A 12039-nucleotide genomic window follows, 5' to 3' on the forward strand; every position below is an offset into this window, starting at 1 on the left:
CAATATTTCCTCATAGAATTACTGTCGGAGCTTATACCATAAATATCACATCCTCACGGTGGTACTAACCGTAAGAGTCTCCTTTGTTCCTCTGTCACTCTTATTTTTAGTGGAGGACTTACAGTGGAAGACAGTAGTTTTTTCCGACCAGAGCCCTGTGGCTGTTGCTTCTCATAGGAATCTATTAGGAAAAAGATGAATGGGTTAGGCGTAGGAAGTGAAGTCTTCTAGAATCAGATAAAAGTAAGGCATGATAAGGCACAGCCATGTTAATTATTACTGTGCTTAGCGATGTGTTCAATGTTCAGTTTTAGGCTTTGAATTTCCATTATTAACGTCAAACTAGTCAATATCCAGTCCATTTATTCATTTCACCAGTATTTTCCAAAACAAGAAATGTAAAACATAAATCTTACGTTGAAATGAACAATGCAATGTTCCCAGAGATAGTCAATAAATGTGGTTTTAATAATGTGGTGGGGGGAGTAATGTTGATTACTGAGGAAATAAATTGGTTTACTATAAAATCTGGCTCAAGAAGGCTTCCCCATTCCTTCAGAAGGGTTTCCCAGTCTCTGAAGAGAACTGATCAGTATTGTTCTCAAATGGTTCTGAGACTGTAGCAAATTTTCCTAACACTAGTTTTACTGTATCTTTCTCAACAATTATTCTTCATTTCATAAGGAAAAGTGAATATGGAAGTATTGCCATTCTAGTCTTCCTAGGTCCTCTCCTAACTCTTTGACATTAATTTTCCATTACTTGACCATAGGAGTAAAGATTTTCCTGGGATTTTACCATTTGGAGAACACACTACCTCATGATGAGAAAAGAGGGTAGCAAAGATTAAAAACCACATACTGACTCTGGAAAAACATGTAACAAATTAGTGATACTGGCTGTCTCTGGGTGGAGAAACTAGGAGAGATGAGGAACAAGGGCAAAAAGGAGACTTTATTATATTCCATTTTGTACCTTTCAAATTTGAACTTATTTGATTATACCATGCATTCAAAAACAATTTTAAAATAAAAACAATATATTGGGCCCTCTGAGTTGGTAGTCTCTGATGAGGTGTGAAGAAGATATGTATACCAAAAGCATATGGCCATACACAGCGGCATATCTTTGTGTTGGATGTCATAAGAAAGTAGCCTAATTCTTATGTACCGAACCCTTAAGGTCAATAATAAATGAATGACACTATATATCTTTGACCATGTAAGACCACCAAGTCTGAATCAGTAAAGTGAATCACTACATTCTTTCGGTTATAGAAGCCAAACCAGAAGATTTCAGCTTAATTTTTTGAACATACAGTTCATCCTTCCTCACAACAGTCACAGTTAGAAAAACTCCTTAAGTATACAAGTTCTGCAGGGGAGTCTCAAATCTTTTCTAGTCCCAAACAGATCCTTACCGGTTATCAGCTGCTCTAAACGGACACGCTCATGGGCAGCATGCTGATCCACTAAGACTAGTAGGTTTCCACCTGGAAGATTAGTAAGGGTTACTGAAGCTTCAAATTCACAGATCAAGATTAAAATCATCATGTTGTGTGGAAGGGAAAAAAGATTAATTCAAACTATTTAACAACATAAGCATAAGGGAAACACACATACTTAGTAGTAACAGTTGTATCTTTCATTTCTTAAAAATTGAAATATGGAGAAAACTACAAATTTATCCCTGATGAAAAACTCTTTAGTTCATTGGTATTTCATTAATAAAACAAGGGGAAAGCCCTACATTCCTAATGTTTAATACTGATTTTGCAGGGTGCCTGGGGTGGCTCAGTCGGTTGAGGTCATGATCCCAGAGTCCTGGGATTGAGGATCGGGTCCTGAATCAGGCTCCCTGCTCAGCTGGGAGTCAGCTTCTCACTCTCTTTCTCTCAAATAAATAAATTTTTAAAATGTTTAAATACTGATTTTGTTTTATTAATTCAGACTGATAAAATGAAGGACCTTAAACACATTATTATAATCACCTGACTTTGATTTGTAAGCTACTCTGAACCCCAGGAAGAATGTAATTCTAGTATACTTTTTTTTCTCCAGGGAGTACACTTATAACAAATGACAGATGTGATTCACTTTAAGAAACATTATAACCAAACATATAAATTCAATTTGTTGATTTACAGTATATAATAATACGTATTTTAAATTTAAGTGTAATTAGAATTATTTTAAAAAACAGGCTTCTTCTAGCCAATTTAAACTTTTCTCACAAACCCTTTACATATTAAAAAGGTGGCCTGCCAGATCTAGTATACTTTTCTAAAAAAATTTTTTTTAAGATTTTATTTATTTATTTATTTATTTATTTATTCATTCATTCATTCATTCATTCATTCATGAGAGACAGAGACAGAGAGAGAGGCAGAGACACAGGCAGCGGGAGAAGCAGGCTCCACACAGGCAGCCTGACGTGAGACTCGATCCCAGGTCCCCAGGATCACACCCTGGGCTGAAGGCAGTGCTAAACCACTAAGCCACCGGGCTGCCTCATCTAGTATACTTTAGATCAGAGATCAGCAAATTTTTTCTGTGAAGGGCCAGATAGTAAATATTTTAGGCTTTTTAGGACATATGGTTTCTGTCACCACTACTCAACTATTCCTTTTGAACCAAAGCAGTCACAGACAATATATGAACACTGTAGCTGTGTTCCAATAAAACTTTATTTATAGATACTGAAATATTACTTTCATATAGTTTTTAAAGATTTTATTTATTCATGAGAGACACAGAGAAAGTGAGCAAGAGAGAGAGAGAGGGGCAGAGACACAGGCAGAGGGAGAAGCAGGCTCCATGTGGGGAGCTTGATGCGGGACTCGATCCCCCAACACAGGATCATGCCATGAGCGGAAGGCAGATGCTCAACCACTGAGCCACCCAGGCTTCCCATAATTTCATAGAATCTTAATGTGTCAAGAAATATTATTCTTTTGCTTTTTTCAACCACTTAAAAATTTAAAAACCATTCTTACTTCCTGGGTGCACAAAAGCAGGTCATGGTTGGATTTGGCTCACAGCCATAGTTTGCCTTGTTTTAGACTCAGGTTTCTCAACCTTTGATGGTCATACATATCACCTGTGGATCTTATCAAAATGCAGATTCTGATTCAGTAGAGATGAGACACAAGATGCTACAATTCTAACAAACTGCCAAGTGATGCTATTTATAGACCAAGCTTTTGAGTAGCAAGGGTTTTGACTCTCAAGTGCAAGAGAGAAGGCAGAGTGTCCTGACCCAAAAAGCCAAACCTACAGGGAAATCTCCTTCTCATTGACAGGAGGACTGACTCTCCATTACCTTAGTACATCTTTTTATCTCGTAATTTTATTACTTGGGGCCAAAGGGTTGAGGTTTATTGCTATTGGTTATATTGAAATCAAAGTTCTCCTCTTTAATTTGATCAAAAATGGATAATTCCTGTTTTTCCCATTTCTACTAAAGAATCTACTATTTCTAAAACACCATCAAATTCATGGCATGAAAGCTTAAGACTTAAGGGAAAAAAGGAAATAATTTTTCTGACGCTCAATCACAGGATTAGGCCCCAAAATGTTGAATTTTAAATTCCTTTGAGAATAGGAGGAGTTGCAGCTGGTTGTGATGAATACAGAACATCCTGTATTGGGCAAAACAATGGAATAAATAAAAAATTATGAGGGAGTAACCTTAAACTTGAAACTGGCTTTGGTGTGAATTATCAAGAGTCAGGGACCCTCAGAAATCAATCTTGTACCTGATGGTAGCAGATTGATTGACAATCTACATAAGGTTCACAACATTTTGTATGTCTTGAATGAAGCAGAATATATGAAGATAATGTAATCATGTCAGAAGCTGTATTTCGATATTCTAACACAACAGAATGGCAGTTTCATAAGGTCAAGGATTTTATCTGTTATACTCTTAGCACCCAGCACATAATAGACAATAAGTATTTATGGAATAAATGAATGAATCCTTATTCTTTGGGGTATCATAACTGAACAACTATATTTTATCATAGGTGGAAATATGTAATACAAAATGCCAATTTATGAGTATATGGTATTAATTTCAGTATAATTTTATTATTTTTATTATTTTATTTTTTAAGATTTTATTATTTTATTTATTAATTCATGAGAGACACAGAGACAGAGGCAGAGACACGGGCAGAGGGAGGAGAAGCAGGCTCCATGCAGGAGCCCAATGTAGGACTCAGTCCCGGAACTCTGGGATCACATCCTGAGCCGAAGGCAGACACTCAACTGCTGAGCCACCCAGGCATCCCATTTCACTAAAATTTTAAAGTAATACTATATTTGTCGATTACAAAAATATGTGCAAATATTAAAGTAAGTCAATTACTGGAATATGTTGCTTTTAGTATTCATGAGTGACAGTAAAAATACGCTTTGATTTTAAAAATGTATTTATCTAAGAGTACTCTTTGGTGGTAACTAACTAAAGTAGACCATTGAACAACATGGATTTGAACTGCACAGGTCCACCTATGTGCAGATTTTTTTTTCAATAAATACAGTACTGTAAATGTATTTTCTCTATATGACTTTGTTAGTAACATTTTCTATAGCTTACTTTATTACAAGAACACAACATGTAATATATAGAACATACAAAATATGGGGATCCCTGGGTGGCGCAGCGGTTTGGCGCCTGCCTTTGGCCCAGGGCGCGATCCTGGAGAGCCGGGATCGAATCCCACGTCAGGCTCCCGGTGCATGGAGCCTGCTTCTCCCTCTGCCTGTGTCTGCCTCTCTCTCTCTCTCTGTGTGTGACTATCATAAATAAATAAAAATTTAAAAAAAAAAAAAAAAAAAAAAAAGAACATACAAAATATGTGTTTATGTCACTGGTAAGGTTTTGGTCAACAAACCTTGACCAATGGTCAAGGCTATTATAGTAGGAGTTAAGTTTTGGGGGAGACAGAAGTTGTAAATGGATTTTGACTATGTGGGGGTTTGGGGTAATCTCTGCATTGTTCAAGGGTCAACTATAATCCAATGACCATACAGAATCTCAAGAGAATTTAAATAGGTCCCTTCTGCTTCTCTATCTCAGATTTTGTGGCTATACCCAACTCAGGTGCCATTAATAAAGATTTTGGTATTCAACAACAAAGAGGGGCGCCTGGGTGACTCAGTCAATTAAGCATCCGACTCAGGATTTCAGCTCAGGTCATGATCTCAGAGTCTTGCGATTGAGCCCTGCATCGGGGCTCTGAACTAGGTGCATGTGGCATCTGCTTGAGATTCTGCTTGGGATGCCCTCTCTCCTCCCCCATTCACAGTCGCTCTCTTTCTCTCTCTAAAATAAATAAGATCTTTAAACAACAAAGAATCCCAGGTAATCAAAACCTTTGGAGAAATCTATTAATTTTCCCAGATCAGTAAAACTATCAGAATTTGACTTTCACCGATTCCATATTTATGACAATTCTGACGGATCTTTTAATCTGTCTTTGATCTCTTACGACATTTACTAAGTAAATCTACCATGTAAGCAAGGTAAAAGGGAATACTTTGAAATACAAAGAGAATGAACTGCTTTCAAACTTCAGAAGCACTCGCCTGTGGGTCTACCTGTCTGGACCCAAGTCCTTCACTGGTGCTCAGGGCTCTCAGCCATGTACACTATCAAGCATTCCTCATAAATGTGCTCAAGTGTCTTCCAGTTTAAAAAAAAAAAAAAAGCCCAAACCAATAAACAAACTGTCTTTCCCCATCACCCTCCTTCAGTCCCTCTCTACCATGTCACAGATATCTGAGTCTCTCCTTAGGATCTCTGTCACCTGGTCCTGCAACATCAGCCACTCAGTTATGGAGGTCAGAAAACTAGGAGTCATCTTTGATTTCCTTTCATCTATCCAATGCATCACCGAACCCTGCTGACTTTATCTCCTATATATCTTTCCGATGCACTCAGTTCTCTCTAGTCCACTCTGGTCTTAGCCAACAATCGTTTTTAGATATTGCAAAATCCTCCTACCAGTCTCTCTGCAGTTACTGGGATTCCACCCCACCCTCACTCCATTCTCCACTGCAACCCAAGCAATATTTTCAAAGTACAAATGTGATATGACATGTGCCACTACAAAAACACACACTGAAAAAGAAAATAAAAAGCTTTCCATTGTTTCCAACTGGTGTTGGGACAAATACAAAGCTTCTAACTGGCACTTCCAACTGGTGGGAAGCTACTTCTCTGGCCTCATCTCTATGCTTTCACTCCAGTTGCATTTGTCCTACTTCGTCTCACTAGAGGAGAGGAAATCACGAATTGAATATTGTCATTCCCTCAGCCCACAATATTATTCCCTCCCTTCTTTACCTAGTTAGCTCACATGCATACTTCAGATCTCACTTTATCAAGAAAACCTTCCCAGGCCCCCCTGTCTAAATCAAATCTCTCAGTATATTTTCTTACAGCATACTGTTTCTCTCTTCCGTAACACTAGCTAGAATTAAAATGTTAATGTTTATATACTTATTTGTTTCTCTTAGATGTGTATTTTTTTCCCACCATTGTAGCTCTAGGGCCTAGTACAGTTCCTGGCATGCAACAATCAATATTTGTTGAATGAGTTAATATTATTGTTTACAAACTATTATTGTTTTATTAAAGCAAGTCACCAAGATACTGTATGTAACTCTTGATAAACCTAGAGGAGTTTTTTTTTTTTAAGAGGAGTTTATTATATAGACTTTCTATTATTATAAAGGGAATACATGAACACATTATCAAAAAGTCAAACAATATAAAATATTTTAAAGAGTAAAAGATGAAATTTCCCCTTTATTGTCACTCCCAAGGTAACTAGTATTAATAATTTAACATGTATCTTACATATGTATGTCTCTGTATATGTAATATAAAACTACTGTACATTAAAACTGTTATTTCAAGGGTGCCTGAGTGGCTTAGTTAGTTAAGCGTCTGCCTTCGGCTCAGTTTATAATCCCGGGGTCCTGGGATCGAGCCCCATGTCGGGCTTCCTACTCAGTGCAGAATCTGCTTCTTTCTCCCTCTCCCTCTCCACCCCACTCGTCCTCTCTCTCATGAGAGCACTTGCTCACTTTCTCTCTCAAATAAATAAATAAAATATTTTTTTAAAAAAAACCTGTTCTTTCATAATATTAATTTAGATTGGTTTTCCCAATTGGGTTTTAACCTGTCCAAATCACTGCAACTGTATTGTATGTAAAAAATACCTTGAAAAGAGGCTATCAGAAGACCAGCTCCATATTAATAAAGGCTAAACTCCAATCTTACCTGCTTCACCATTCTCTTCAGTTTTGGTGCTCATTAAACAGGCAATAAACTTGTTATCCACTTGCTGGAGAACCTGTCATACATTCAAATAAGTGGTACAACACTAAATAAAAATTAACAAAGCCTTATCTGCATATTAAGAGATAAAACTATACTTAGTTAAGAGTCATTGCATTATAACATTCATATCTAAGACTATGGTAAGGTGCTGATGAACCTGAGGGAGTCATTAGGAAGGATTGAAAAATGGGCAAGTAGAATGATCAGAACACAAAAAGAAAGGAGATTACAAGCTAAGGATTCTAAAAGGGACATGCTAAGAAAATCTAAGACTTTAGAGTAGACTTGAAATGTTCCCAACAGAATGACTCTTATTGAGTATGTAATATGACCAGAGACTGCTACCAAATGGGGATGAAATAAATTTTGAAAATTTATGCAAAAGCAAGGAAAATAATTTCAGAAGAGGCAGTTCCTTAGAGCTGTAAGTTAAAAGTCACCAGGGGCTTTAACCTCGGTGGCTCTTCCCTGTCCGGGTACAGAAAGGTTCTCCTCATACTTTCCTACCCCACTCCCCTATATCTGAGCTTGCTTTGCTCTAGCACCACATCAAGGCCAGGTGAGGAGTTTACCTGTATCTGTCTAACCTCCTAATTTGTTTCCATACTAAAAATAAGGAGATGAAGATGGCCTGAGTGGTATAGGGAGAAGGCAAAACTAGCAAAGCAGAGGAGACAAGGGGTCCCTTTTGTTAATAGAGCTCCTCAATCTGGAGTCTCCTAAGCCATGTCATTTGTAGCCTCACACAATAGGCGGTCATTTACAACGGGGCACTGTTGCTCATTTAAGGACAAGGTCTCCACAGTATTTTGTTGATTAATTAATTATTGTCAAAATATAAAGTCAATATATAATCTTTGAAACTGTGAGCCTCAAGCCATAATTCATCTCTCCAAACCTGCTCACATTACTAAAGACATTTTTTCTTTGTAATTAAAATTAGTCCTTTGCTTTTTCTCCGGATAATAAAAGTTCCAGTAAGATTTAAAAAAGCACATGTGCCTTGACCACGGTGGTCTAGATCATTAAATAAATACAATTTCACAAGATTTAGCCCAGTTTAGATCTTATCTATATTTTTACAAGATTTCAAAGTCAATTTTTTACCTGCATCGAATGAATCATTTCTTTGGTGAAACGATAAGGATACAAGACATTGTGAATTTTAACCACTAGACTTTTGGACTGGCCACTGCTTACATCAACAGCAACCTAGAAAGATCCAGCATAAGCATCATTTAAATTTTAATTCTTTATATCTGCAGAACTGTTTGCCAAAGGTCTCAAAGTGCTTTAAAACATTCATTTTCATAGAACCTATTAGAGGTGTGTTGAATTCAAGAAACTTACAGAAATTCAAAAAACTGTGTGAATTACTAGTCTTAATAATTTTTGGTTACAAACAGAATTACTAACAAAACCAATATTGTTTCAGATTAACAATTTGTTTATGCCCTATGATCAACTCCTTAAACACATCTTAACTGAAAAATCCGTAATCAAATGTTCATTTATTCTACACCTTCATTACAACACACAAAGTACATTCTGTGATAACCCATTGAGGAGAGAATGTACACTCATGTCCAAGGATGGACTGTCCCTCCAGTAGAAAACTCACTACTTTATATAATGATTTAACATGTTTTTTTTTTTAATTATCACCTCCCCATAAATACTTTGCCAAGGCTGTAAGTCAGGGTTTTTAAGAGTGGTAAACACATTCACTATTCACACAATGATCACACATGTTTAATACAAAATGTGGGAGTTCCCAAAATGCTATGGATTCTGATTCCTCCTCTCTATATTAAACAGTATTTCCAAATAAACTATTTGGAAACATGCCCACTTTCCATTTGTAATTAAAAATTAGTATAGTCATTCATGCCCATACCTAACTTAAATGAAATACAAATTTTAAAATAACAAGCAAAGAAAAATTGCTACAGACCCACCTCTGGATAACGGGCAAATACTGGATTTTCCCATTCTGAGAACAAAGACTGAAGTGATTCTTTACCAACAGTGTCATCCACAGTATCTAAGGCAAAAGGAGACAGGTAAAGTTGGTATCAAGAGCATCAGAAAAAAAGATGAATGGCATCTTGTATTTGGTGTGGTGCAGCCTCAAGACCAAAGATCAGACATATTGTTCCAATATTCTACAAATGTTCAGTGTTTGCTGGATCTCTAAATTGTTTTGATCTGTTACTTTTTAAACTAGAGTTGATGACTGTATCTTCTGGCATTATAGCTTTTTCTCCAAACTATTTTCAAAAGATATTTCAGAATACAAGTCGAGAAGAAACTGCTTCAAATTAGTAGTCTCACTTCCTTTAGATTAAAATGTACCTTACCTATTTTTAGAAACAAAGAACAAACACTATGTCTGTAGCTTTTTTTGAAAATAAAAATTTTGCTTACATAAAACTACTACAATTGTAGTGCAATGCCAATGTTTAAGAGATATTTCTTCAATCACAAGACACCACAGACTGTGCATAATCACCCAGTATTGACTTCAAGTCTGGAAAAGTAATTTCTGATCTAAATGCATGCACTGAATTACTTAGTTCTGTTGTTAAATAGGACCGTGGGGGAATTCCTGGTTCCAGTAAGGCACAGCTGGCACTGCTCAAGCTTAATAATACAACCCTACTTTAAAAAAAAAAATTTTTTTTTTAGTTAGGTGATATAGTACATACTAGGTGTCTCAGCAATCTCTGTTATTTGCCCCTACCTTTGTTCTGTCTCATCATAGTCCTCTCTTCCCGAGCTCTTGGAAGGAAAGGAAGAATGAGGTCGCTTCTAAAAGGATGACACCTATACTGAGTTCCTAAATGTAAAAAAAGAAAAACCTACACATTTGAACTCAAAATATAACTTATTTTAAAAATCAAGTTACATAAAATATTTCTGCATAAACCAAATAAAAAAATAAGGCAGACTACTAAACACTAGATTGAGAGTCAGAGTACTTTAATGAAGTTATACTAACTTAGGAACCTACTACATTAATGCTTAGTGCCATTATCCATCTATACCATACAGAATGAGCACCAAAAATAGATCACTGATTCTCAATGGTCACAACTTATAGGTCTCTTATACCCAAAATATGTTTCTTTTTTTTTTTAAGATGTTATTTATTTATTCATGAGAGACGCAGAGAGAGAGAGGCAGAGACACAGGCAGAGGGAGAAGCAGGCTCCCTGAAGGGAGCCTGAAGTGGGACTCGATCCCGAGACTCCAGAATCACGCCCTGAGCCAAAGGCAGACACTCAACCACTGAGTCACACAGGCATCCCAAAATATGTTTCCATTACAACATTTATCTCACCATGTTATATTTAGATAGCTGTCTTCGCCAATAGATTGTAAACTCCTGAAAGCCAAGTCAGTGAATCTGCAACCTAGCACGGTATGAACAATCAATAAATGAATGAATACATGAATAAATGAATGAAAAGTCCTCAATTTAAACTCCAAAGTCCAGTAAGATCTGGTCCAAAAACTGCCCTCCTCTCTGAATGATGGTCTGATTTTTTAGAAATTATGCCTGAATTTGACAGTTTTTGAATACCAGCAAAACATGAAACTATTATTTGAAAAAGATAAATCTGTTGGGCAAGAATTGGGAGAGATTCATTCAGAATGATAAAATTAAAGGGTAAGGTGAAATAAGGTAGGGTTACCATAATAGAAACAACAGAGTAAAAGGCATTTTAAAGAAAAAAAACTGCCAGAACTTGGAGATTTGACACTACTCCTTAAAACTACCTTTACAGATCTTCTCTTGTCTACAATTTAATTTACCTTTTAACAATTCACCTTAGGTAACGTTTTATGTATGGTTCAACAGTGGTGTCCCAATGTCTTACATACATCAGTCCTTTGCAGACAGGTAACATTCCATGTGAATGGAGGGTGCTTAGGAGCCATCTTTCCATGGACCTTGTTTCTATATCCAACATACTTTATTTTTCCTTATGAAACTGAGTTAACCTGACCCTTCAAAGTTCACTACAAAACTTGCTAATCCTGAAAGTTAAGTAGATCGAAGTGTTTTAAACATCTAGATTGATTTAATAGGAGCAGATGTTTATGTTGAGTGTGGCAGCTGAGATTCCCCCTTTGTTTTAGCAACAAACACCTCAGTTTAATGTCATCCAGTTCTTTTTTGTCACCATTTTAGAAGCAGCTGAATTTCAGAAAGATGAGGTGCCAGTGCCTTAGGCTTACCTCTGATAAGCACTCAGTATAAATCAGGGCATTAAGTTACATAGATTGAAAAACACGTCTTTAAGAGCAACCTGAGAGTCTCAGGAGCAATATTTAAAGACCAGAGTTTTCTCCTATTTAATACTTTTTATGTTACTACAGTAACTATTTTTTCACAAGGAAAACACTGGAAGCCATTTAAAATTAAAAGTCTTATTTAACCTTAGATAAGTCTGAGGCTCCTGCTAGAGATATTCATTCTAAGGAGGATTATGAGTTAATTTGCAATTACATTCATACAATTTACATTCTTTTGCAACATTCAAGATTTTAATATGGATGTACATTTAATGTTTATCCTCCTGATGCAAAACCAAGATTATAGCCAGATGGAAATCAGCTTTACCATCTCCCAACACCTGGCTGTCAACACACTGCCAAAACAATGTCACTTTTAAT

The 12039-nt window shown here is 36.4% G+C and overlaps 1 protein-coding gene across 9 annotated transcripts in view; it reads right to left on the reverse strand.

Moving 5' to 3' along the window:
• MLH3 (mutL homolog 3) overlaps nucleotides 1–12039 on the reverse strand; it is a 29622-nt gene that overhangs the window by 11892 nt on the left and 5691 nt on the right. For 5 of the 9 annotated variants that reach the window (XR_012002251.1, XM_026008615.2, XM_026008616.2 and 2 more), the window contains exons 3-8: nucleotides 10100–10195; nucleotides 9315–9400; nucleotides 8464–8568; nucleotides 7297–7369; nucleotides 1421–1492; nucleotides 70–181 (exon numbers count right to left, since the gene is read on the reverse strand). Coding sequence is in view for 7 of the 9 variants with exons in the window: in XM_026008615.2 (XP_025864400.2) it covers nucleotides 70–181; nucleotides 1421–1492; nucleotides 7297–7369; nucleotides 8464–8568; nucleotides 9315–9400; nucleotides 10100–10195 (544 nt within the window). In the remaining 2 variants the exon portion in view is untranslated. The remainder of the gene's footprint in view (nucleotides 1–69; nucleotides 182–1420; nucleotides 1493–7296; nucleotides 7370–8463; nucleotides 8569–9314; nucleotides 9401–10099; nucleotides 10196–12039) is intronic. The other 4 variants (XR_012002252.1, XM_026008617.2, XM_072762049.1 and 1 more) reach the window with 1 other exon arrangement.

The sequence above is a fragment of the Vulpes vulpes genome, chromosome 6, assembly GCF_048418805.1.
Source record: "Vulpes vulpes isolate BD-2025 chromosome 6, VulVul3, whole genome shotgun sequence".
NCBI classification, from domain to species: domain Eukaryota; kingdom Metazoa; phylum Chordata; class Mammalia; order Carnivora; family Canidae; genus Vulpes; species Vulpes vulpes.